The 27,219-nt window shown below is 46.2% G+C and overlaps 1 protein-coding gene across 19 annotated transcripts in view; it reads left to right on the forward strand.

Moving 5' to 3' along the window:
* Positions 1-906: 906 nt before the first annotated feature.
* LOC144132515 (uncharacterized) overlaps positions 907-27,219 on the forward strand; it is a 71,429-nt gene continuing 45,116 nt past the window's right edge. For 2 of the 19 annotated variants that reach the window (XM_077664986.1, XM_077664974.1), the window contains exons 1-3: positions 931-1,185; positions 2,811-2,891; positions 14,616-14,786. In XM_077664986.1, the coding sequence (XP_077521112.1) occupies positions 1,174-1,185; positions 2,811-2,891; positions 14,616-14,786 (264 nt within the window). In that variant the 5' untranslated portion in view covers positions 931-1,173. The other 17 variants (XR_013314837.1, XR_013314836.1, XM_077664977.1 and 14 more) reach the window with 17 other exon arrangements.

Raw genomic sequence — 27,219 nt, forward strand, 5'->3', positions numbered from 1 at the left:
CCGCCTGGGCGGCGATCGCGCGGGCCCACTCCGCTCCCACCCCCTCCGCTCTTTAGAAAGGTGGTGGTGGCGAAAACTTCAATGGACACAGGGGAGTTTAAGAGACGCAGGTCCCTGGGCCCCCGCACGGCCCCACTGCAGTCAAACGTTCATGTCCCGTAGGCTCATGACGCTGGCAGCCCGGCCTGTGGTGATGGCTTGCTTGGCCGGGTCCTCGCGACGCAGCAGCTGGGGTCTCCCAACCCCCCAAGTGGTAATGTGCTCCAGGCCCCGCGGGGGAGGATCCGCCAGGCAGAGGAAAAGGATGTGATCGAGTGTGGCTTTGGTGTGCTGGCAGAGGGTATACGTACAGGAGGGGTTTGTGTGGACTTGGTGATAACGCGAGCGTATTATACGGGGAGGGTAAGGTGCGTGTCTGGAGCCGCCTCTGAAGTGTCTGGTGATAATTGTCGAGGGAGGGATGTGGTGGGGGGTAGAGCCGGCGCTCGGCTTTGCAGGCCTGCGTCAGTTCACTGAAGGAATGCATGCGCTTCCGTGAGAGCCCTAGATCAGAGGCCGCCGATGCCCGGTTGAGAGAACCTCGGGCGAAAGCGTTGGCAGCCTCGTTTCCAGGATTACCTGAGACTGATCCTATCTAAAAACGTTGCAACTGAGCGTGTTACACGAAGGTGAGCTGGCTTGGCAGAAAGGTGTGAAACAATGCACAGGAGAGAATTACAGACCTCCCTTAAGCAAAAACCGAAACCGAAAGTAATTGACAGAACCTAAAGAAAATTTTTTTCGAAAAATAAATTTGATTTGTGCACTAAAGGCAATAACAAAGTTGTGCCGTGCTGTATTTTTGGTATTTTTATTCAATTTGTTGTTTTGCATTGCCATGTTTTGTCGAAAAAGGCGCTACAGCCGCGACAATCGAGCCTTAGGGCCTTAGGGCTATATTTTTGTCATTTTACTTCGGCGCGCTTTCGGCGTGGTGTCTGGGCGTCGATAGCGCGCTTTTTGTGCACACTGTAGTATTTAAGGCAATTTGTATAAGAGGCTATGCTTGGCAGAGTGGCACATATGGCCGGTATTAACTACAGTTACGTAACTCCTGCCAGTGTGTGATGGTCGGCGGCTTCTTCGCCGAGCGTGGACTCTGAAAAGCAGCTGCTCAGCGCCAACAGCGTGTTTATGCGCCCTCACGTAAGCAGTGTTGATTTGTTCGGCGTGTCGGCAGCGCTGAAAGTGTTTCGAATATCGCGAGAGCAGTATTTGTTTCCAACATATTGTTTGCGAAGATATGAGGCTGGAGGCATGAGAGTTAAAGGTGACACCCTGACAAAGCAGGTTAGCAGGGCTCGGAACGATGAGCGGTTTGTCTGGTGGACACGATAAAGAAAGCACGGAGCATTATGCCCAGACGAAAAAAAATAATAGCACGCGAATAAGACTATTGCAAACCAGATAGTGTCATAAATAACGGTGCCTACAGAAAAACATGACGCCCAAAATATCTAGCTCATGCAACATCGTTCATGTTTTTCATACATCTGTTTTTCCTAACCGTGCTGAGGTCGAGTCGATTCTGCACTTTCCCAGCAATATCCGTCCCACCTGAAAAGGTGCTCTGACGCAGTTTTCGCAGTGAATAGCTAGCGACGGAATATGTGCCTCACACTTTGATCACTTAATACGCTTACAAAGCCTGTCATTACGCGTTGATCCACTTGCCTCGCGTATGAGTTAATTGCCCACAGTATGGGATGCTGTGGATTACAGGGAGGGCACGTGCTACAAACCTAGGTATAATTATGAGACATCATTCCAGCGTACATAAACACACGGACAAATTAAGGCAAATGTGTTTAATGGGTCAACTAGGTAGGCGTTGTGGTGGCGCGTCGATGTGTTGAATACTTTTCTGTAAAGGGCTTCACCCTAGAGTGGAAAGCAGCGGGGCTGACTTACCCAATAATAATAATAATAATAATTGGTTTTTTGGGGAAAGGAAATGGCGCAGTATCTGTCTCATATATCTTTGGACACCTGAACCGCGCCGTAAGGGAAGGGATATAGGAGGGAGTGAAAGAAGAAAGGAAGAATAGGTGCCGTAGCTGAGGGCTCCGGAATAATTTCGACCACCTGGGGATCTTTAACGTGCACTGACATCGCACAGCACACGGGCGCCTTAGCGTTTTTCCTCCACAAAAACGCAGCCGCCGCGGTCGGGTTCGAACCCGGGAACTCCGGATCAGTAGTCGAGCGCCCTAACCACTGAGCCACCGCGGCGGGGCAAGACATTGGGGTTTAGGGATAGTGAAGGGAAAGTGGATTTTAAGAGGTTAGAAGTAACCAAGCGAAGGTTATCTGATTGGTGGCTAAAAGCAAGACAGGAGTAAAATTTCACAAGACATGGCTAGGTGGCTTGAGCCACCGCCCGGTGTAAAGGGTTCAGCCGTATCCATCCTTCCATCCATCCATTGTGAGAGGCAAGATACCCTCATGCCTATGTTTTTGTTTTGGCTTCGTTTTGGTTTCTGTCGCCTTAAATACTTTGTAATCTGGTCGCGGGAATACTTTTAAGCCCCAGGGGTCACTAGTAACCCTTTGCAGATAAAAAAAGCCTGTTTTGTGGAATAAACCTCAGTTGAAGTCTGGCATTCGTGGTGTCTACTCTCTTTGTCTGTGTGTTTTTGTGCGCTGGAATGATGTCTCATAATTATACCCAGAAACAACTGGCCCAGCTCCCTGCGCTTAGCTATGAACCTAGTCTTGCTCATTTTCCTGCGCTTTTCGGGTGATAATTGTGCAACTCTTTGGACGCTCAGATGAACTTGTGGGGAGCTGAAAGAATGATGACTGCAGCATGCAGTGCGACTTTCCTTGTGTCGTTGGATACTCTTTTTCATGTGAGTAATAACATGTCTGCCCTATTTGCCTTTCTGCCTTCTTTGACCCTGCTTACCTAATCTGCTGGGTGAAAAATACTAAACCCTTCTCACTGCCACCAATTGTTTTATCTTGACCCTATATAATTCATTCATATCACATAGGCAGAGCTTGCAGCTTCCTTTTAGGTGGGTAAGGGGTGGGTGGATGTGATACCGCAGTGTTCTCTCGTTAATTCAAACCTCCCCTTTCTCAAGCAGAACTTATCATGTCAACATCAACTGTATTGAAACGCTCAGCTTAATTGGAACTCCGCTTAATTCAAACTTTCAGTCCTCTTTTTAAGTTGGAATTGTTGACAGCCGTCACGACATGACAGCGGTATTTATTTATTCATATCTCAAAGGTCCTGATGTGGGGCAATACTTGAGGCCTGTGCACCGCACTAGACATATAGATTATATGAGTTCCATTTCCACTGTTGCTGTTTTGCCTTTCCCGCTCAGTGTCTTTGCTTCTCTGAAAAACCATAAAAATATAAAAATGCCTCAAGCATTCTTTTCTTTCACTACTGTGGCCGTTGTCCCTGCGAGGCAAACTTACAGATTCTCGCATTAGTGGAGCCTTGTCATTTTTAATTCCTGGAAAGCGGTTAGAGTTGCCTGGCTGCAGCCCAAGCATCACAAAGGCACTATATATAACTCACTTGATGTCAAAGGTCAGCGTGTACGATCCTTGCTCTAGTGTTACATTGGATCTCATCAAAGACACTGTCATCGCTGCAGTTACTGAGCTTGACATGCAATTTGCAGCAACCTCTAATGACCATATGGAATGTTACCATTGTTTTCGAAAAGCTTATGCCAGTGGTATTCGCAAACTTCTGCTGCATGCCATTTTGCACCGCTACCAACAGCATAGTACGTGATCAGCCTTCAAAGGGAACTCTTTCACAAAAGATATCAGAGCGCTTACTTTATGAGTGGTCCTCTCTCACTAAACAGGCTGTTGACATGGACAAGCAGTCTGAATGAGGTTAACTGCAAATGGAAGGATTCCTCTGAGCTCTTCAGTGAACTGCAGTGCTAATAAAAAGAATTGGGTTGCAAAAGAAATGGTGCCTTGCTAAAAGTCCGAAATGGCCAATGCCCCCTACAGCTCTACATGTCAATAGTCAGGACAGCTCACTGATGGGAAGTTTTGCTCTTAACATTTTAAGATGCGGCACGCAACTTTTTTTTAAATGGTTGATATAAGTGCTGCACAATCTCTGTTAAGTGTAGAGCATTATCAAAAATATGTCAGTAACGTTTGTAAGTTATGTACGCCTTGTGTCGTCCTTCCAAACTACTCATGAAAACAAATCAGGACTGTTGCTCATTTTCATCCAGAAGTCGCTGACAATGAAACAACTGCCAGCATGTTTTTCACTCGTTGTCTTTGCTTTCATTCAATGTTATATGAGGCCTGTACTCAAAAATTATCCCCCGCAGGGGCGTCGGTAACATACAGGTGTTGGTGAGTTGGCGGGGGGATGATGGTGAGCAGTGTGTCATCACGGACCCGAGCACCCATGTTTAGCAGTGCGTGGCTCAGCCGTGTCCGGGGAAAAGGGGATCCTGGTGGTTGAGCCAATGCCGAGCGTTTGGACCTTGTAGGCCCCTCGGCGGAGGCAACACACCACTTTGGCCCCGGCTTTCTGTAGACGACACGTCCGGCCTGACCCGACCATGGGAAATCTGCACTCGCCTTTTTGTTGTCCCCTTAATCTTTCACTTTCCTATCTTTCTCACAACTTTCCTGTTTCCTTCTCCCTTCTTTGTTTATTTTTTTCCTCTGTTTCCTGGCAGCTAGGGTTAACCTTGTGTGGCGGACTACCCTGCATTTCACCATATTGGGTTATAGATGGGGTGCACAACTGACGTGGGCAGGGCTTGCATGTAAGCTCCTGTCCCGTCCTCTCGTTGGGTTTCATGGTGGGTGTCTGGCACCGTAACCGAACAGCAAATATATTTCATGGCCAATTTCTTACTTTCTGCTGACCGTACTCCAAAAAGAGGACGCACCAAAGTGACTGCTGAGTTCTTTGGCAGCAGAACCAATTTCCCATGCTACCATGTAGTACACAGCGAAGGCCCCGGAAAAAGCTGCATGACTTGACTCACCATTGCTAGTTTCGAGAACAGTTAACTGACAGAATTGGGCAAGTATACATGATCAAGATGTTGGCAAACAGAGATTTGCTTCTGGAAGTATTGTACAAACATCAGTATGAGAAACTGCTAAATATCGCATCATTCGGAGAAATTCCTTTAACAATCAGCCCACACCGATCACTCAGCACTATTTGTGGAGTGATCTGATGATCACCTAAAATACCTAAGCAAGACTGAACTACTCAAAGGACTGGAAGACCAGAATGTTACTAATTTCTATAGGTTAAAAATAAGTCATGACAAAGCAAAAACACCTACGAAGCGCATTTTTCTCACCTTTGCCTCTAGCCTACTTCCTGATTCTGTGGAGGTAGGCTGTACGAAGCTCAAACACAGACAGTATATACCCAATCTACGTCGATGCTACAAATGCCAGAGGTAAGGTCACGGTTTGCAGAGCTGCCGGGGCCAACAGACCTATGCCAAATGTGCTTCTCACTACCATCCTGCTGAAAACTATGGTGTTCAACTGCACTTTTGCATAAACTCTGAGGGCAGCCATCCGGCGTACTCATGGCCGTGCCCAGCCTGGAAGAAAAAGAAATAGCAACACTAAAAGTCAAAGAAAACATATCATTCAGGGACGCGCAGGAATGACTCTCATTGGTGCAAAATCTAAGCTACTCCACTGTGGTGCAACAGGGCACAGCATCGCAGCTGCCTTCAGCACCTGCCCAGGTAACACACAGTAAGCCTGGAGCAGGGCCACACGTGCCTCTGGTGGCAGCAGCTTGCACTGCGCCACTACCCACAAAACTTGCTGCGCGGACCTTCAGGTCAGAGGGCCACGAGGGCCGTCCCTACACAGAGAGGTCAAACATGAAAACACCCGTGCATACTGCATGGGCGTCCATTGCATCTGAGGATGCGATGGACCCAAGCCAAGGCAGCCCTGTACAATCAAATGGACAGCGGGGCTCCTTAGATCGAAAAAAAAAAAAGCCGCGAATTAGGGTGCCTGAATACACTACTGTTACAACCAGGGGTTTATTCAGAACACGACGGGCGACTGAAACCAGCTGGGTCCGCTTGCTGAGCACGAGACGCAACCAACCACCTCCTTATCCTCCTCTTCTGCGTACTCAGTGATGCCGACCAAATAGACTAGGCATCGTCTCCTCATGGGCGTCATAACCAGAGGTAGGCAACTGCCCCCATTTTTACTTTTCCTCCCTCATCCTCAATTTTGAATCCATTGCCCTCCCTCACTCTCGCCCTCATTTTGAAAAGTTAACCAACCCTCCCTCACCCTCATCCTCACTTCCAAAAATTTGCTGGCCCTCCCTCGTCCTCTCCCTCACATCATTGGCCCTCCCGCACCCTCACTAACAGTCATTTTAAAACTTGTTATTTTTGTAATCGGCAACTTCTGGCAATATTACTCAGTAATAGACATACAAGACAAGCCCTCTAGGCTCTATTAGATGAGAGCCTACATGCTTATATTGTGCGTGCACGTGTGCGTAGTGTTGTTTGAGCTAATATGTGAGACAAGACCGAAGGAGTTACGAGTTGAGCCACAAAATATCTCTGCCTTTACTTCTGGCACGCACTGCATGCATACATGTGCCCAGCACTTATAGCATTTCATTGTTATCTATATGCACTGCTCAAATGAGTCAGCGCATTGTTGTTTCTGTGTACAAAAACTAATGTACGCTAAGAATATTTAGAAAACAGTGCAGTAGGGTTTAACACGACAATTACAATAAATGCTAACTACAGAATTGACTCATAACAAGGAAATTTGTAGGTCGCTTAATTACCATTACTCGATGACATTGCAGTGGGTATTCTGAATTTCACTGCTTTTAGTCTCCCGCTGTTTCGTGCGGTTTGCTGCATGCTCGTCTTATGACGCTTCCATGCGCACGGATGGAAGGTGATGAAGACGATGGTTTCAAACTACGGCGTGAGATGCTGGCAGTTTAGCACGTGTGAACGCGGGTATGTGACGAAGATGACATCGCAAGCACAGTTTGAGAGCTTGGCAGTTCGTTCAGACAGGACGTTAAGATTTCTCCCAACTGATTATTCAATTGAGGGAAGTGTATGAACCGACCTACTTTAAACCGGAGTGGCACTTCCTCTTGGTGATGTGCTTAGCCTTACCTTGCATCTAGTGCTCTGTTGCTCTGTCTCTTTGCGATGTGCTTCGTTGCATTTCTTAAATGGTTTGTAAATAATTTAGTTATTGTAAATGGATTATATTTTCAATGTAATAAATATCGTGCTTAAAAAAAGCTGTGGTGATGGCATAGTGTTCTGAAGCAGCGGCCAGCGTAACTGATTTTTTAGCGTCGCCGCGGTTTAGCATCCCACTCCCCCAGCTATGAAGTTTTTATTTCTTTTGTCTTGCCCCAGTGTGATGCCAGCTTTCCACTGCAGTGAGGCTCTTATGCTGTCGCTTGAAGTAAAACATTATTCAGGCCAATTCAAAACCAAACGGGTCGCTAAAATGCAGCATTTGGGCTGAATAATGGTAATCACTAACTCCTCGAGTCTCTAATGAACAATTCCTGTGGTTGCTATTTTAGTGTCCTGGTGCTTCCACTCTGCTGAAATGCGGTTGTCTGTCTGTCCGAAGCCTGCATATAGCACGTGGACCAGTTTGGTCACGCGACGTTGTGACGTGATCACAAGCTGCCCCCTGGATTGGGAGCAAACTGCCCACCATGGCAGTTCATTTAATGATTAGTCGCTCAAGATTACTCAGAAACAACGTGGGCCTCTCAAGCCCTACCGATGGCAGCATCTGCAATCGCAGGGCCGTGACGTGTAGCTTAACTGTTGCACCTCTGTGCCAGGAGCGGAATCAGGACTCCTGGGGATCTGTGAATGTAGATAATGACAATTTTTTATACCGCAGTGTCACGGTTCTCTCCGAAGAACACTCGGACTGAAAGAATGGACTAGGCGACGGGTGTACCCACAAAAACGCACATTTAATACACCCTATGTGGCACACACACTAGAACAAAAAGCTAACAAAACTAACACAAAGCACAGACTATAAATACACACGACCCGGGCACACTGCTACTAGCGTCTACTACTAGTGTTCTATTAGCGGTCGGCGTTCGTGCTCACGGTTGGTTCGGTGTAGCTGCGGCGTTGTATGACGTCGTGTCCTAATGACGTCCGGCCATAATGACGTCGTGTCCTAAGCGCAACACGGTCTCTCGCATATCTCTCGGTAACACCAGCTGTTGGACGCGCCTTCCTGAACTAAATATGCATTCCCTGTGCAGAAGACCATTTACCAATTGATTTTCGAAGGACGTGCGACTCTTCTTTCTTTTCACGTTTTCCCCGACTCTTTCGAAGCAAGCCTTCAAGCTCGGGTTTTCCTTTTGCCTAATTGCAATTTCGCCCGGTGTTACGCTCAGGCACATCGTAACAGGAGCAGAGAGCGGACGCTGCGTTGCTCGGGCTGTCGCTTGAGCTCTTGTCTCCACTGCCGACGAAAAATTGACTGCACCCGTCTGAGCTGTCGCAGGCCTTTCCTCCTTTGGATGTTCTTCACCGTCGAGCATCCTCCACTCGGGATCGGGGTCTTCAACGCTTCTTGTACCCGTAATGTTTCCCAAGATGAGATTGTAGATGGGTTGGTCTACGCATTTTGCCGCTACCTGCCCCGTATAATATGGCGTGGACTCTAGGATCCTGGCTTCAGGAAGGTACCTTACTGTGCTATCTACAAGAGTGACGGCCGACGCTTCCCCTGTAAGATCCTCGTCCTTCATCAGGCTTCTATGAACCAAGACTGTGTTGGCTCCGCTGTCTCTAAGCACCAATATAGGACGGTCTCCTATTTGCCCAACCACCACTGGCATTGCTGCTTTCGACTTGGGTGTTCCACTCACTGCCTCATTTTCCAGCGGCATTTGCTCTCCTTTCAGCTGTGGAACTTCGGCTGGCGTGACAAGTTCTACCCTTGAGTCGACAACGCATGCAGCTCGGTCCTGTGTTCTGTATCGGCACTCATCCAGAGTATGACCCCTCCTCTTACAACCTTGACACACAACCTGTGATTTCTGGGCAGCGCTACTAGTCCGACAGTCAGCTGCACGGTGTCCCACCTTGCCGCAGAGAAAACACCTTACTGGCGGCTTAGACGCACCGCCATAAGCTCTTGGTTTTGCTGCATCTGTCTCTAGGACCTTTTGGGTTTCCTCCTTTGCCTTACTCAAATTTCTTAGCCCTTGAGCCTCGAGGAATTGGTCTGCAGTGTCGGCGAACTCTTCTAATGAACACAACTTTCTTTCCTTCAGGAATAGCGCCAGCTTTGAGCTGCAACACGCTAAAAATTGCTCTGTGACCAGCTTGTCACGCACCCCTTCAAAACTCTTTTCTGTGTTTGACATGTCAAGCCACCTATCAAAATAGTTGGATAGCCTGCAGGAAAACTGCTTAGCGGTTTCCGAATCCTCAGGTTTCGCGGTGCGAAATCTCTTACTAAAACCCTCTGCCATAAGCCTGAATCTTTGGAAGAGTGCCTTTTTGACTTTCTCGTTGTCCATGGAATCAGCAGCAGGCATCCTTCCAAAAACATTCAGCGCCTCTCTGACTAAACACATGCTCAATGCCGTGGCCCATTCACAGCGCTCCCAGCCTTGCCCCAAAGCTATCCGCTCGAATCGTTGCAGATATGCATCCAAATCATCTCTCTTGTCATCAAAAGGAGCCATCAGCTTCCTTGGGCAAACTCTGGCTGGTCTAGGAGATTCTGTACCCGCTAAGGAACGCTGATCATTGTCCGTGATCTCCTCATATCCTCCCGCGACATGCGCATGTTTCCACAAAATAAACTCCTTCTCCCGCTCTATCCTTCTTTTCTCCTGTTCTTCAGCCTCGCGAGCTCTTCTAGCTTCTCGCTCTTCTGCCTCGCGAGCTCTTTTCTCTTCTGGCTCTTCTGCCTCGCGAGCTCTTTTCTCTTCTCGCTCTTCTGCCTCGCGAGCTCTTTTCGCCTCGCGCTCTTCTGCTTCACGAGCGTCTGCGCGTGCGTGCGCCCTTTCCTCTCTCTGCCTATCTGCCTCCTCTCTCTGCCTCTCTGCCTCCTCTTTCTTCCTCTTTCCCTTCTCGTCATAGAGACGCATCGCCTCATCCTTGCTTAACCCTAGCTTGAGCGCGAGTTCTAACGTTTTTGCCAAGTCCATACTTTCTGCTGTTGAGAGATCGGAAAAATCCGAGACAAAGCAAAAAAGAAAAAAGGAAATTAATCCTGGCAGGCTCGCCACTTATCTTTGTCACGGATCTCTCCGGAGAACACTCGGACTGAAAGAATGGACTAGGCGACGGGTGTACCCACACAAACGCCCATTTAATACACCCTACGTGGCACACACACTAGAACACAAAACTAACAAAACTAACACAAAGCACAGTCTATAAATACACACGACCCGGGCACACTGCTACTAGCGTCTACTACTAGTGTTCTATTAGCGGTCGGCGTTCGTGCTCACGTTTGGTTCGGTGTAGCTGCGGCGTTGTATGGATCCCGTAGCCGGCGTCGAGGCGGCGTTCGCCGTGCTTGGGCTGGCGTCGCTGGCGGCGTTCGACGTGCTCGGGCTGGCGTCGCTGGCTGCGTCGTACAAGCTCCCGGTCCAAGCGCCCGTGGAGGTGATGCCGGTGTTGTTGGCGTGGGGGCACCACCCGGATGGGTGGCAACAGCGCTGGAGACACCCCTGGCCTTAGCAGGTGGTAGCGTCCTCCGTTGACTCCCCGGAACGGGCTCAGGCACGGCAGGAAGTCCACGATGCGTTGCCGTAGAACGCGAGCTCACCGGAGCTGTAGCCGGCGTCGCTTTCTTCCAGCCGATGTGTCCCTGACCCGCCAGAGCCTCCGCTTCTCTGCTGTTCCCCCCCCCGGGCCTCGCTCTCACTCGCCCTTTTATAGCCTTGGTGTTAGTCCACGTATGCCTTGTCCTCGTCTTCTCTTCTCCACCAATCATCTCTCTCCACCTCACCAAATGCTTCTCCACCAATCATCTCTCTCCAGCTCACCGAATGCTTCTTCTTCCTCTTCTTTATTCGGTTATTCGCGTTGTCTTCTTCACACCATTTTCCTTTAAAATTTAATTTAGGCTCCATAATATATGTGACACGCAGTACAAGTCTAAAATCATGCAAAATCACCCAAACTTAAATCATATGATATATCAACCAAAGTAAGCCAGTTCAGTTCAAGCAAAAGCATAGAACGTGAAGATAAACATGCAAACCCAGGGCTAATGGTGCTAGAGCAGGATAATTCGTGGTTAACCCCAAGCTAAACTGCTGAGGATTTTTTTGCTTCTACGTCTACGCATTATCCATACCCTGAGCATCAATTCCCTACCATGCCTGCAAGTAATTTGGTTCATAAAATCAGGCACGCGATTAGGTGGCTACACCTCTCACCAGGGAGAGAAATAAACCAAGAGGTGTTTCTGTCATTTCGAGAGCAGTGCTACTTTTTCTTTTTAGCACACCATACAATGGAAGGCAGAACGAACGATGGTTCAGACCAAGGGGGTTAAGCTACTGCTTAATTTTCATGGCAAGACTACAGTAGTTGGCTTTGCCCACCACATTGCGGCACCGCTTTCCTATGCTAAAATTTCAGCAAAAATAAAAATTAGAAAGAAGACACGACTGTACAGAACTACTCGCAGTGTGAATGAAAAAATTCTGCACCCACGCTCCCAACAGGCTTTGATTTGACAGTGGAATTTCGTAAAGCATTTTTGGCGATGCAGCCTGTTCTTTGAAACTTTACTAAACTAAAATCGGACTTCGTTCTGGGAGGTAGAACTTGGGAATTCAACAGCCGCGCTAGGTATAATATCTACATGTTTTACTCCACACTCTGATCATCTGGCAGACTCTGGGCTGTTAATGAAAATGTGAACTGCGGTGCCACGGTTCCTTTTGAACCGGCGGCTACCCGCATGGCTCGGCAAGTGCCCCCTTGTTAGTGCACTGTACAGGGTGTTTCATCTAAGACTTTACATAATTTAAAAAAATAGACTTTTTGAGTTAGAAGAGCATTTTTTCGGCATAGCATTGTCTGCGGTGTAGTGCATCGCGGCGACGGAGAAGGCTTGCGGCTCCAAGCCTTTCATGTTCGCCTAGTGTAACTCCACTCTGTAGAAACTACGTCTCCTTCGGGAACCTTAACCCCAAGAACTAGTGCTTTAGAATGCGAATTCATAACGGGCTGCACAGACAAAAAACGTTAGCCAAGAGTATGGTTCGGGCCACCACCCTCGCTCTCAGACAGCGCATCTTGCTCTCCCTCACCCTCACCTCATCATGTGTTCCCTCCGTCGCCCTCACCTCACCATGCCTTTGCTCCCTCACCCTCGTCCTCATGAATTTTCTGGTCCCCATCCTCCCTCACCTCGCCAAGTGAAATCCTTGTGAGGTGAGGGTGAGGATGCCCTCATGAGTGCTCGCCCTTGTGAGGATGCCCATCTCTGAACACAACTACCTTGTTTTTCTCCGTACACATGTAATATGGCTTTTATACATTGGAATTGCAGAGGGCTTTTACATAACACAAGTTGCATAAGACATCCCAGCCACACTCACCTTTGGCCTTATGTCTACAGGAGACTAACTTAGGTTAAAAACAGACATTCTCAATAACTATAGTCTTCCACCGTGATCGAGAGCAGGCAAACAGCTTTCAGGTGGTGTTGCCATCATAGTTAAAAATGGAGTTGCAGCTCGAGAACATGAACTCAAAAATAGATTAGAAGCGGTGGTGGCCATCCTACACACAGTTAAAATAATTACTCTGTGCTGCATATACTTGAAGCCACATCTTAATGTAACAATTAATGAATTAGAAGACCTTTTAGAGCAGCTACTAAAGCCATATTTAATATTAGGAAGTTTTAACGCATACTCCAGCTTTTGGGGTAGTGACAAAACTGATACGAGAGGACAAATTATTGTGGATTTTAAACTGCGTGAAACACCGGAAAACCAACCTACTGCTCAGTAAAAATGAGCTTTATAGATTTATCTTTTAGTCAGTTCAGCTTTAATTTTTACAGATTTTAAATGGGATGTCTTGCACAACCATTATGGAAGGGCTCATCTCCGTGTACTAGTCAGCTTAACATCCTAGCCGGAAGTCATCCCAAAAAAAAACCAGAACTTTGGAAGCTGCGTTTAACCCACTGGGCACTTTTCCGATAAAAGGCCAGCCTTGAAAAAAGTTATGGACAACCTCAGTGTTGGTGAACTAAATGAACATTTCACAAGCTATCATTACCGCTGCGCACCTAGCCATCTCTTAGTCCTCTGGAATAGTAAAACAGAATTGCAAAGTATGGTGTACACAAGATTGTAGAGAAGTTAAACAGACACAAAAAGCGTGGGGAATTTTCTGTAGGTATCCAGCGCAAAAAAGCCAAGAGCGAAAGCTCGATGTATCCGCTGAAGTGCCACATCATCTATCACCTTCCTTTGTAGCAAGATGTATTTGTGTTGGACTAGTGAATCGGAATAAATGATGGCAACACGGGGACAACCGCAAGCAGCATTTAAATGGGCATTCCATCAAGTTGCATGATGGCTTGGTGACGCGAGCAGGCCAATATAGAGGATATGAAGGACTCCTTTGAATGTGTATATAACAAGACAACAGTTGTTGAAGCCAAAGCATGGGAAAATAGTTCCCTTTGCTTTCCCTTCGCTTCTTTCATATAAAGACTTGTTGAAACGAGTTGTCATTGATTACGTTATAAAAGGTCTCTGTGTGTAGTTGTGAGAGAATGCACAATCTAAAATCCAACGCCTCGGCTAAAGTCATGGTAGGAGGTTGGGGAAGATGCTTGACATTCACATGAATAGGAAATAAGTGAGCTGTAAGCCATTTATCTGATGGTTTTGTTAAGGAACTCTGGTGCAGGTTCCTCTTTGTCTGTGCAGTAATAGCACTAATAGTGCTTGGTAGTGGAGACTCTTAAGACATGAATGTTGCAGAACTGCTTCACTACCTTTTTGACTAAACAGTGTATTGAAATACTACTTGGAAACTGGCGTATAAGAGCATAATACATAATGGATGAGGACTATTGTACGACTTTTTTTTTTTTTTTAGTGGTGAGCTTTACCAGTTGGTGTAATCTGTGCCAGTGGGAAAGAGATTTCTAGGAAGCTGTAATGCTTACAATGTGCTGTTACCTGCTGTACACTGATTCATCATGCCCGTGCTTTGCGAGAGAAAGCCGTGATACCACTTTGTTTGTTCATTGCCATAGTAGGAGTGCAAGTGGGGATGCCAATATACTGCACTGGCTGTGTGTCCCACCTAGACATGAAAGGCAGATGGGTGGCATTGATGGCTGGTTGTGGTAACTGCTGCACCCAGGGTTTGGAACCCACTAGCCGATTTGGATATGTTGATTATCACCACGGACAGCCAGCGTGCCTCCTTAGATGGATCAGGTGCATGTAACTTTGGCAGGATTTGGTGTCGCGGAAAAATACGTCTGAGTAATGACATGTTTTCTATTCGTGGTGCTTGCAGCCTGTGCAGAAGTCCTCAGCGTGTTCCAGAGCGGTGTGGCAGATGCAGTCACACTGGCATAGAGGTGACCGCACTCATGCCACCTTGAGGTACCCGTCAGAACTTGTACCTGCTGTTGCTCCTGCTGTGAAGTGCCCAGAGACGTCAATCTGGAATCCTGCCTGTTATTTGGTACGCAGGTATGCTAACTAATTGATTGCATAGCGAGGTTGTTGAAAAAACACATCAGTATGCCAGAAAATATCTGCTTGGATTGCAAAAAAGGTGTAGTCCCTCACAGTAAGGCTGTGAGAATGCCAGTCAGAAATGGTTTCAGGTAGGGAGACAAATCTTTCAGGTTTTCTTCGCTGCATGCTTGCAGGAGGCATTCAGTGAGTTGGATTAGGGAGAACAAGGTACAAATAGTTAATGGAGGCTAAAGATCTTGCTGACTAGCTCTTCAGGAATAGACAGACAGTTCATGCCTGTAGACATAAATAGGAAAAGTACAGTGGTGGTTTAAAGACTAATATGGGGAAGACAGAAGTGGTGTTTAGCATTCTGGGAACAAGGCAGTTCAGGATACACAGTGAGAGTGGAAGTAATGAAGCTGTTCCTCTAGCTAGGACATATGGTGACCTCATATCTCCTTCAGGCGCGAATTAAGATAAGAAGGAAAATTGTGATTCCTTAACCCTTTGTTGCATGCGGAATTATTACGTGCACGAACTGTGATTTTTTTCTTGTTTCGTGTCTTTCTGCATCAGAAAAAACGGGAAAAATTTTTTTCATCTCATTCAAATTTTTTATTTGGAAGATACAGAATGTCCACTACAGTGGACAACATGAATACCAGCTCCGGTAGGGGAAAGTAAAAATGTTTATGTTTGCCTTTTCTACCAGGCAAAGTTCTTCCAATAACAAAAGGGCACTTTACTCTTCATTATGAAATAAAAAAAAACAGTCACTTTTGCCGTCAATGCACAAGAACACTTTGCACTTCCCGCAGAGGTATGTTGTCTTCCGCTTGCAGCCATTCATTTTGCACCTTTGTGCTGCACACGTTTGCTGGCGGGGGAAGTGGCTTACGCTGTCGTACCGCACGTCTGTGGACACCGAGCTTGCTTTCGCAGGCGGCCTTCGTTTCGCTGCGGCTGAGCATGCTAGTGCAGTAGGAATATCAGTTTCATCAACCGCGGTCCTTGATTCTGCCTTGATCAGTGCTATCGCCACCGATAACTTGAAGTGGCTTAGCTGCATCTTACACTCTGCTGCAACACAGCGGTAAAGCAGCCATGCGTTTACGACAGCCAAATCGGTCAGGTGAAAAATTACTCTTTTGTACCATTTTTTTGTCTTGAGGTGGGTCCGGTGCATAGAAAGCAGCATGTCGCACTTGTCGACGCCGCCCATATTTTCATTGTACCTTGCGATTAGTGCAGGGCTTTCGACCTCAACATGTTTTTTTTCTTTTCGGTCAAACCGCCTCACTTTTACAAGTGGGTTGACACCATGCACATTTGAGGCCACCATTACAAGCGTGTTATCGTACCACTCACAAACGATGATGCCATGCTCTCTATCGACTTTGTAGTCGAACGAGCCCCTGCCTTGTTTTCTCAGCTCTTTTTCAGGCATCAACGGGCATTTAGCTGTCCTGGTTCTGCGCAGGGTGCATGTCGCATGCAGTCCCTTATCCTTTAGGTGGGCCAGGAGCTCTGGGGACGCAAAGAAATTGTCAAAGAAAAGGAACGTACTTGGAGGTACAGCTCTGGCAAGGCGCAGCACTACGCGTCCTGACGGGCCAATAGTCTGGGGTGCGTCAGGCGGGTCGGACTTCAGGTTGTCTCCGTGAAACTCTATTTTGTGAACATACCCGGACTGACCGGCCCTTACCCAGACTTTGTATCCCCATTTTTTTGGCTTGTTTGCCATGTACACCTTTAGCGAGTGCCTTCCTTTGAAGGGGATGATCTGCTCATCTATTGCCTGGCAAGACTCTGGTTGAGCCAAATTCTTGAATGAAGCATTCAGTTGGTCGATCATTGGACGAACTTTCTGGAGGCGATCGAAGCCTTCCTCAGAACTCTTCTTTTCTAAAGCAGCATCGTTGAGGTGAAGAACTGATAATATTTCCTCCCATCTGTTCACCGTCATTGCGTCAGCAACCATCTCCTGTCTAGTGTTTGAGGACCAGTACGAACGCCTAAAGGAGATGTCGACTATTGACATGTACATGCATATGCCTAAAAAAACCTCCATTTCATTCTTTGTTATCACCTTCATTTTTGGACGATTAAGTATTCTGTGCCTGTTAGATTCAAATGTTAGCAGCTCAATGAGATCCTCACCGTACATGAGCTTGAACATTTTCAGTGGAGTTTTGCCTTCAGCAGCTGCAGCCTTAGGCTTCAGCTCGTTGTGCACTTTGGTGCAATGAGGAATATCTCTCTTATCCCAACGCCATACCTTCGGCTTTTCCTTCTGAATGCGACGCTGTTTTGGTGCGCCCTCGCCTTCAGCATTGCTGTCAGTGTGAACGTCTTCCTCCTCACTCGCACTGCTATCGGTTATATCACTCCATCTGTCCACCTCTACTTCGTTCTGACCATCATCTCCACTGTCAAGGCGATCATCATCACTACCAGATGGCAAGTCTTCTCCAAGTAGCGCATTCACCTGGTCCCGTGGCAACGGGACATCCAATAGTTTATCGATTTCCGCATCGGTTAATTTCTTCTTTGAAGCCGGAATCCTCCTAATGAGAACAAAGTAAAGCTGCGTTAAAAACTATATCGAACATAATAAATAATGCACTCATATCTGAGCAGCAGCAGTAAACCCTTACGAAAAGCCTCACATGGGCATGTCGTTTTCCCGCCATGCATGGTGTCCACCACAGTGGACATTTGAAAGAAGTTGTTCGGAAAACCCACCTATGTTTTACTCAGTCGTAATATCAATGGCGCGTACCTAACAGTATCTCTTTTCTTGTTTCCGCATAATTATACATCGCAAATTAGGGAAGTGTGCGAATGGTAAGCCAAAAAGTGAAGACAGACGTCACTTACCCGCTCGAGCAGGGGGCAGCCATCTTCGTAGCAAAATTTCGAGGCAGCCGCAGTATGGTGGCGCCATCTAGCGCATCGAAAACGTACCTTTTTTGTCCACTGTAGTGACCAGCATGCACAGGAGCACCTGGCATGCACTGAACTTGCTCTAAAAATCGCAGAATTTTGTCCACTACAGTGGCCAGCATGCAACAAAGGGTTAAATTATTGCCTATAAACAGCAACCCAAACTGAGTGGTATGAAGAAAAACATGTTTATTGAGTCAACAAAAATTTTTTGTGATGTGTACATTTGTACACATGGCGCCTCTAGGCCGTAAAGTATGTCGACAACTACTCACATAGGCAGAACTATTTCCAGGTGCTGTAACTCTTCACAAGTACTTCAGAATGAATTTTCAATGCCTCTCAGCTTGCCCACTTCGATTGCTTCTACTTTTTGGTATGAAATTCATAGTAACAATCCTTTGTGGCACTTAGGCAGAGGAAAACTCCGCATTTGCGACAGCAAACTCGAGACTTCGAAACACAGCGTCTGTTTCGGCACCTTTGCGGGAAGTTAGCATTCATGTGAATAGGCCAGTGATTGTTTCCTTCAAATCTTGTAGAGTTTGTCGGCATGGGCATGCCGATATGTGACTTTCGTGCAGGCTTTGCAGAGCTGGTGCTTGTTCTTCCCCCCTTGTTTGGTGCAGTCCTGCTGCTTGCAATCAAGCTCCTTGCAGTGGCGGACTGAAATACCATAACATCCTTCACATCCTTTTTTGGCAGTCCCTCTGCGTTAGCATCGCGAATGTACTCAAGCCAGCTGTTGCAAACTGCTAAGGAAATGAAGTGGGAGCTTACTTACCCTTATTGGCCATTTCTAGAGAAGAAAATAAATCAGTCTCAAAACGTTACGGACAAAGGTTGTACTTTGATTGGTTGGATGAATATGCCACCAAAATGCTGGCCAAGCCTATATTCTAAATACAAAATTGAAAGTTAGATGCTGGTACACGTGTGAAAGATTGTAGTAAAATTTTAATGTATATACATAAAGCGAGGCCTGTAATGTACTCTATATAGTAGCGTGGCCAATGGCCATTTTCAAGTTTGGTGTCATTGGGGGTTGTCTGGTCCCAGGCTGCATCAACCCACGATATTGTGTTGCACTGACACCACCAGGTGGCTTAGAGCAGTCATGCCCATATATGATGGATATCCTTAGGCACGCTGTGCTTGATAATATGGCTTCACAATGGTTTGGAGCATATAGACTCAAATATTAAAGAAAAGAATTTGTTGCCGATATTAGAAGTTACACTTCAGTTACTTCTGTTTTTGTTTTCTTAGCCCACATTTTGTTTTGTATCCCTTTGAGGTCTTGGACCTTAAAGATTTTACAAAAAATTGTTTTTGTAATGCTAAGTAAACTGCTTACCATATGTAGGCTCCGCTTTCACGGGACAAGCAACGGCTGTACCCTTCCTTGCTTTTGGGTGCTTTATTTTCCATCTGGACAGTCCTTCAGCTGTGGTGGCCTGTCCTTTGCTGGCATTCTCATTGAAATGGAGTATTGCCAGTTGTGTTCTGAAAAACCAGACAAATAATTCGAGCGGGTCATCAGGTGTAAATTTTCGCATAATATCATTCACTACTTACCTTGCACGCATGCCCTCAGGTGAGAAGCATACAGACTTTGGTGCAAAGCCTATCAGTACACTGTGGAAAGCCTCCAAGCTGAAGGTGTGTGTACAGGGAGCCAGTTGCCTAATGTCTTTCAGGATGCGAGGTGAGCTCACAACCTCTACAAACTTGTGTGCAGTTGTCCCTGCATTGACAAATCAATTTCCCAGGAAAGCCTTCTCCGAAAAAAGCCTTCTCCATCTTTTTAGGCGGGCATAACTTCCAATGACAACAACAAATAATTCTTTGGGAAAGGTTCAAAATTAGCTGGATGCCCGCAACTTCGCTGTTTCACGAAGCATGTCGCATGCCATACTTCATCACAAGAACATGATTCTAATGTGGAAAGCAAATGAACATTTAGGAAACAAATTCAGTTCCTTGCAGAGAGCATATCTTGCTTTCAAATAGTTACATTACTCACCAGGAACTAGCCATTCCCTTTCTCCAAGTTCATCGTGTGCACAATGCGTGTAAAGGCCTGGATGTCCCGTGTGTATATTTGCAGCGTGCCGCTCCATGCTTTTCCACACGTCTGTCAGTAGCTCTGCACTGCCATCGCTGAGGGCTGCACACCAATATAGGTGATTACTGGCTGGCTGAATCCATATTTTTAGCACACTGCATCCAGCTCGTTTTGCATGGGCAGCCAGCTTCTTCTTGATGCCTGGAATGGAGGTGTAATAATTAATGAAGATTAATCCTTCATTCATTACATGCTAACCTGGCTCTTGAGCTTCCACCCCGAAACACCCACCTTCTCTCCTCTAGCCTGCAGAACTCAAGGAATCCGGTTTCACACCACAGTGCCCATCCGCAACCTGTGCATGCATGGCTGGCCTTTCCCTCATAGTCATTGACATAAACCACAGCCAAAAAGGACAGCAAACAGATAAAACTTCCCCCATCTTCTTGCCTCTTCAAATTCAGGAACCTCTCCCACTGCTTCACTATATTCACTACAATTTTGCTGTCCGGCCCCGCTTTTCTTGTAGTAAAGTCTGCTTGGAACAATGAAATTTAGTCTAAAATTTCGCCGCATTCTACAAAACATGATGCAGGAAACAGTCTTATCTGCGAAGCGTAGGTTCATTCGGTTCTACCTTTTGAGATATGCCAACAATCATAGTAGTGTCGGACGGTGGGCTCCTGCGTCCGCATATACTTGGTGACTTGGCCGTGCCGGTCAGTTGTCACTGACGCCACCTTCAGCCCCCGCTCTTTCACCATGTTGAGGCTCTTCACAAAGGCGAACTTCTCCATGGAGGTGCTTGATTGTACATCTGCACACTTTTGTCGGGAAAAAAAGCTAAGTTACATCACAGAGCCATTTTATTAAAAAGCTGTGACCTACCTCCCCGACTTGCACTTGCTCGAAGTGAAGAATTTTGTTTAGCTGGGCAACGTGCAAAGAGTAAGTTAAAAATTTTGCACAAAATCCTGGCGAATCGCAGCGTCCATCGCCAGCCAAGTCCACAGTGCAGCCTTCCAACTGGCGAAACAACTCCTCCTGTTGTTGCCAGATCTGGTATGACAAAGGTGCAGTTTTTAAACATCACATCAAATGCAGAACACTATTACGCTGCTTCTTCTGTTCTTGACAGGTACCATGAAATGATTTTGAGAACCTCTTTTCAGAACTCTTCCTTATTTAAGATATGAGGGTGAAGAACCATTGCAATTCGCAACCAAAAGCAATTAATGTGTTATACATAGTTGAATAAAATGGGACATATAGAAATCTCTGGGCAGTACTGTACGCATGCGTGAAGAACTTTAATTGCTTCACTTGTTTTGCAGCAGATGTTGCTAACAGCGTTGCTCTTTTATTTTGATTATTGTGCTCGTCTGGTGCTACCTATGTTCTAGATGTGCACTGTCGACTTCAGGACTTGTCACTGTAATGACGGTTTGGGCCGCACTATTCATTGGTGAGTCGAGGAGAAAAGGCGTCTGGAATTTTCTACCCTTGTTTTCTTCAAAAGTGAGTGCAGTGGATCGAAAATGAATAGCTGTTGCTGAGTCTTTTGGAAATTGAAGCTGCTTTGGGGTCATTCTGTCAGAAAATCATTTCATGGACCTTTTATGTAAATTCACGATCAAAATATTATGGGACACGTGTTCTCGAAAAAAAAATTTATTCCAGCTCTGTCTTGTGAGGAAGCTGCGTGGTGTTGCTGCCAGGGTATAGAGCATATTTGCCCCCACATACCGTGACACATTTCAGGCGACTGGATTACGCAACAGAGCCACAATTTTTTTTTCCATGTACTCGTGTCCAATAAACTTTTGATTGCGATAGTATGTGGACCCTCCACAACACATGCCTCACAGACCAGATATTACATCAGCACATACAGATAGAACCTTGTGTCTTAAAACGAGAGGGGTTTTTGATGTTGACAGGCACATGGGCAGACCCAGGGTCTTCACCCGAGAGGGGGATCAGCTCATGAGAGGTTGTTCGATATTATAAGCAAGGTAGAGTGATCAAGTTTCTCAGTGCTTTGACTCCAAATGATGACTTACTGGATGACTTACTGCTTGAACTGAAGTAACTAATTGTGAAATATTGGTTCAGCAATTCTTCATTTTACAATGCACAACCTTTCTCCTACCTTGTCGATCGCAGGAAGCAGGTAGCCTCGTTGGTAATTGTAGAATGTTCGTGACGTGAACACCTGCACGTTCACGTAGTTGAACATCCGGAGCACTGAGGTGGGACTGGTGCCAGCGAACAACATAGCTGCTGACATCAGCACGTTGCCCGCCGCCTTGCCATTGATCATCGGTTGGCTTGACCATGTGAGGAAGTGGTGGTTTGCACACAGTGTCTGTATTTGAAGCCAAGTCCCAGACACACGACTTACACTTCTGCAAGCGGCAAAGCACTTGCGGCACACTTGAAATAGTTCTTTCAGGCAACTTTCAAATATAAATTTTTTATCATCCTGTGGAAGGACTTCCTCAGTGCTGGAGTCAAGTCTGAAACAAAGTAAAGTGAGTTGCAATGGTTAAATAGTCATGTGATGCTGCCGAGATAACTGAAAGCTAGAATTTAACAGCATTAAAGAGCAGTAAATGTAATGGTTGCCCACACCGACACTGCGCCTTCTGTGTTGTAGTGCGCATTTTTCCATTCTGTGCCTTTTTTTTTTCTTGTAATTAATGTTATGACAGGTTTGCAAAGCTTGCAAAATTTTTTGTCTCATTGATGCTGCATGAGCAGCTGCTTGTGCCATGAAATATTGCAAAAGCATTTCAATGGATCAAGAGCTGCTTCATGGATATTCATAGGGTGCGAAGTTGGCCAGCTGGAGAGAGGACATGTGCACCACCACAACGAAATTATGCGAGCGCAGACAGTACGATACTCATACCTGCCCCTGCCCGAGAAAAGGGAGGACAACCTTATGTGCTCTTCTACCTATTAAATGACTGATTTGATTTTTAGTCACGCCATCATAATGGAACGGCATTCAGTGCACATGCTAAAGGGGTACGTATTAAGACATAATTATTACCCCAAGAAGGTCTCATTAAGTGATGGGAAAAACTCCGAGCTCTGCAGAGTGTTATGCTCCTCTTCACAGTCTGAGGCTTCGGATTCTATGGGGCTGGATGACTGTCGTGGAGCGAATGAGATGGGAGACGGTGCTCGACCATCAATTGGTAGTGAGGGGACTGTTTGGGAGGGAGGAGGTGGTAGAGGAGAAGAAACAGGTTGCGTTGTGGAGGCTGGAGCTGTGCTTGTATTGGTGCAAGCTTCACAGTGTGCGCTGGTGGTCTGCCCGGCATCTGTCTGCTCGTGGATATCCTTTCTCACGGAAATGTGGAGGTTCACCTGTGTATCTGAAAGTTAATGAAGAAAATGAAACTCATGCAATGCCAAGAGCTGTTTGTTTATACAATGTTAATATCGCACAGTTATGGATTCGTCATTATCAACTAATAGGCATGCGACTGCCAAACTTGGTATCAGTTATGCTATCACTACCTGCATGTGAAATACGTGATGGCTTCCTTCGGAGGCCCAAAAAATTTTATACATTATTCCAGCACTTCCCCAGATTGGAACTGACAACACGAATGCCTCCTCCAGAATTTGTCAAGCATTCAGTGGTACCAGTGAGCAATGAATGCATCAAACAGTGCTCCTTCCCTCTTCCTAAACCGCGAAAAAATTATTGCGACCCAATTTATTCTTGTGGAATGTGGGTAGAACACGAATGCGCCACTGCTGCAAGGAAAATCTTACATCGTGTTCGCACATCACGGCCGTCAGTCTGGCAGGCAACAGTGAAGGTGTTTCTTGGGGTCTGTGTGCAGCTGTCAACCATTTGAGGCGAAGTTTGCGCCTCTTCGGCTGTCAAAATTACTTCCACATCCTGCGGTTCGGGTAGTTCCTAAAAAAGGAAAAGCTGTTAGCAACCCGAAAGAAAGGACAATAAACTGTAATAAAGTTCATCATTTTCGTCTCGCGAACTTACCTCGGACCTTCTCCGCTTTTTTGGCGGTGCGCCGGGCGAGAGGTTTTGCGTCGGTACGGCGTCTCGCTTGATGCAAGCATTCTTCAAATCCATACCGAGGCTTCGAAGGACATCCAGGTTTGTTTCGTAGTCGCCCGGTAGAAAGTGCTCGGAGCACGCGTACCCGGTCTGACTGCCCATATCGCGGTTAATGGCTCGAAGCCACAGGGCTCTTCGCTGCGGGTCTCCGGGCAACTTGTGAAATCTAACATTGCTTCCATTCTGGTAAGTCGTGCGGCACTGTCTCACAAGGCACACAGTTGGCATGGCGTGCACTGAAACGCGGATAACACGCTGAAAACCACAGCCTGGAACTGCCACGACACAAAGAGCAGCGAGCTACTGTAGTGTGCAGCCGGAGGCCTGGGTTGGATGGAGTTGTTTGGTCACAAACCGGCTATTGGGATCGTGAAAACGCCGCGAGTCGTGTCGGACTGGACTCGACCCTTCCACTCCACCCGAAGGGTGCGTTGACAAGCAACCGCCTCCGCAAAATACACAATCATTCACGCTTTGGTTTCCGAAAACATTTGTTTTGCAGGTGAGGACAGAAGCGGGAGCCGGTTGACAACTCGTGTAGACGCACCTCGCAGGGCGCGCCACGAGAGTTGACTCACTCGTATTGAGCGCATGTAAACGGAGAGACGTCGAGTTTGGCCGGCCTTGCTCAACCCGATGCCCTGACAGAACCACCCGCTATCGAGTTCATGTAAACGAAAGACCCCACGGAGGACGGAGAAGCGTAACCAAAACCGAAACTGATCCCTGGTCAATGACTGATCTAGGATCACGTGCTGTTCTTTGCCGAGTAAAGTTCCGTGTGCAAATAATTGTCACACTTTTTTTCGCTTTCTAACTTTCATACGAATCTATTATTTTAGGGTAAACGAAACTGAAAGATATATTTAAGTTTCTAAGCGTCTTGATGTGACGTAGTTGGGTAGTACTTCTGTCAGCCGCCGGGGCCGCATGGTCGTTTCACGAGCGCAAAAAGGCAACGATTTCCAACGGGCTTTATTAAATGCAGACTCAATATTGCGCTGAAATATTTCGGAATCGGCATGTACAATATTTATTGAATCAATGAAAATTACAACTGGGCGGCTTCATTTTCTTTTCACAACCCCTTTAAGCTTGAATTTTGCTTTGTTTGATAAAGTTTTGACTCTTTCCTGTAGTTTGAATTAATGAGGTTTCACTGTAGACTTTATATGGCGGTTTGGGCATTGGCGGCGAGTGAACGTGGTTCGAAAAATCAAGTGGTCAGTTGCAGTGTGTCTAGGGAGCAGAGCCACTACCCACGGCCAATTTCCCCACTGCCAGTTTCGCATCCCAGACTAAAGTTTGAGAACACGATGTAGTTGACATTGCGTGGGAAAAGCTCCTGCACTGCACTATGTGCGAAGAAAGGCCCCGTGTCATCCAGGTGCCGTCAGAGCACACAGCGATGTTGTTTTTATGTCTAAAACACAAATTTTAATACATTGAAACTTTTTCTGCGCACTGAACCATAGCAGTCTTAGCTGCATGCGTCGCACCTGGCTGCAGCGTTTTTTTTTAGATGCCACTGAAATGTTTTGTGGTTAAGGCCTTCGCTTGACAGTCCCATTGTGGTGAGGATGTTATTCATGGCTGTCTGTTAGCTGTTGTATCACACACCCCGCAAGAATGTTGATCCCAAATGGGTTGCATGTCTTTTCACCATTGTACCCGTTGTGAACTACGTTCAGTCGCGATATCGCCGCAGCACTTGCCGACCAGCATCAGCTTCACTGCAAGACCGTCTTCGCAATCTCCTTTCAAGATCTCCACATGTCCTCGACAAGTCTGGCAGAACAAAGTACCAAGAGGCAAGTTTATTGCATGCATGTTGATAGCAATAAATGCAGCCTTATGTTCATCTGTGACTGATTTGTCGCAACGCTTAACCCCGTGAATGGCTTAGTCTTTTGCGTCGTTGCTGCCATCGATGCGAGCTGCTCAGGTGTAGCCTTTTCCTTAGCACCCACTTCCCTCGTGTCGCTGTCGGTGAGAGTTTTTAATAGACTTGGTAGGAGTCCGCATACACGTTGGATGCACTGACCGGTCATGCATTGTCCAGTGAAGAATTGTCTGGCTCTCCGCGACTGTCAGGCAGCTGCTCATCAGCACTTGCTTCTTGTTTGCCGGCGAGTTCAAACCGAAGCGAAGCACGTTTGCTGACTTTATTCTTTGATTTCCTTCATTTTCAGCCGAAGCGATACACCGAGTTAAACTTCTTCGGTCTGCCAGACGTAGTTGCTATCAGTTGTGAGAGCTCTCTTAAAATGGCGGCCTGTGCTGCTTTCATGACTGAGCGAGACCCGCCTAAACCTCTTAGATGCTGCCATTTGGGTCACATGCTTTGGCTGACCAATAATACCGCGCGTTTAAGAAAATTTTGTGCTTGTGTGTTTTTGCACTATGTCGTGCACAGAATGGCTCGTCGAGAGAAAAAGGAAGCTAGAAGTGTGATCTTTCAAACAAGACCAAGGTGGAACCCATGCGATTCCTAGTTTATGCGCGGTGCAATTTGCGAAACTACGCCATTTTAAATAAATATTAAGGCACAAATGTGCTTCAATTTTAAATTAAATTTTGCTGATAGGTGCAGAATGATGCCAGGAACCAAAAAGTAAAAAGGCTGATAATTGTTTTTTTGGCAGATTTTTATTCCCAGAGAGCAGTGTCTCTCTTTAAGGGGAGACCTGGGCCTTGAGAAAATTTTTTTTAGTACTCAAACTATCAATTAAAAATTTTCAGGGCTTGTGAAGTTTTGTGTTCATTTCAAATATGCTGTCGGTTACCTTCTACATTAACTTGTTCAGTAATTAGTACTTTGTTGTTCTATATTTCCAGGAAACTTGTTGAAAGATCTACTGAAGGGAAATAGTCTCTATGGATCCATTACTAAACATCTAAGGAACACAATAAAATTACTTTTGTTTCTTTCTTCCAGCCATAGTTATGGAAGTTAAAAGTTTCAACTTCAAGAGTGCAAGCTTTCCCTTTCATAATTTACAAAATGTCTGTGCAGTTGGAGGCCTTCTGTAATAGCTTGAGTGTGTTCCTTGCACACTAAAAAAAGAAATCATTAAAATGTGACAAGCAGAACTGTTCAATATCATCACTCAATATAGAAGGCAGGTCAAAATTGAGAAAAATGCAAACAAAGGAGTTGCAATCTCAAAAACCATTTCAGTGAAACAATTGTTTAAGGGAGGACATGGGTCTTTGTGAAAAAATTTTTAATATTGAAGTTATTGCCATGAAAATTTGTTGGTACATATATTTCAGCATGCTGATCTCAAATATGAAATTAGTTTCTACAATTTTTTT

Source organism: Amblyomma americanum, chromosome 5, assembly GCF_052857255.1.
Source record: "Amblyomma americanum isolate KBUSLIRL-KWMA chromosome 5, ASM5285725v1, whole genome shotgun sequence".
Taxonomy (NCBI): domain Eukaryota; kingdom Metazoa; phylum Arthropoda; class Arachnida; order Ixodida; family Ixodidae; genus Amblyomma; species Amblyomma americanum.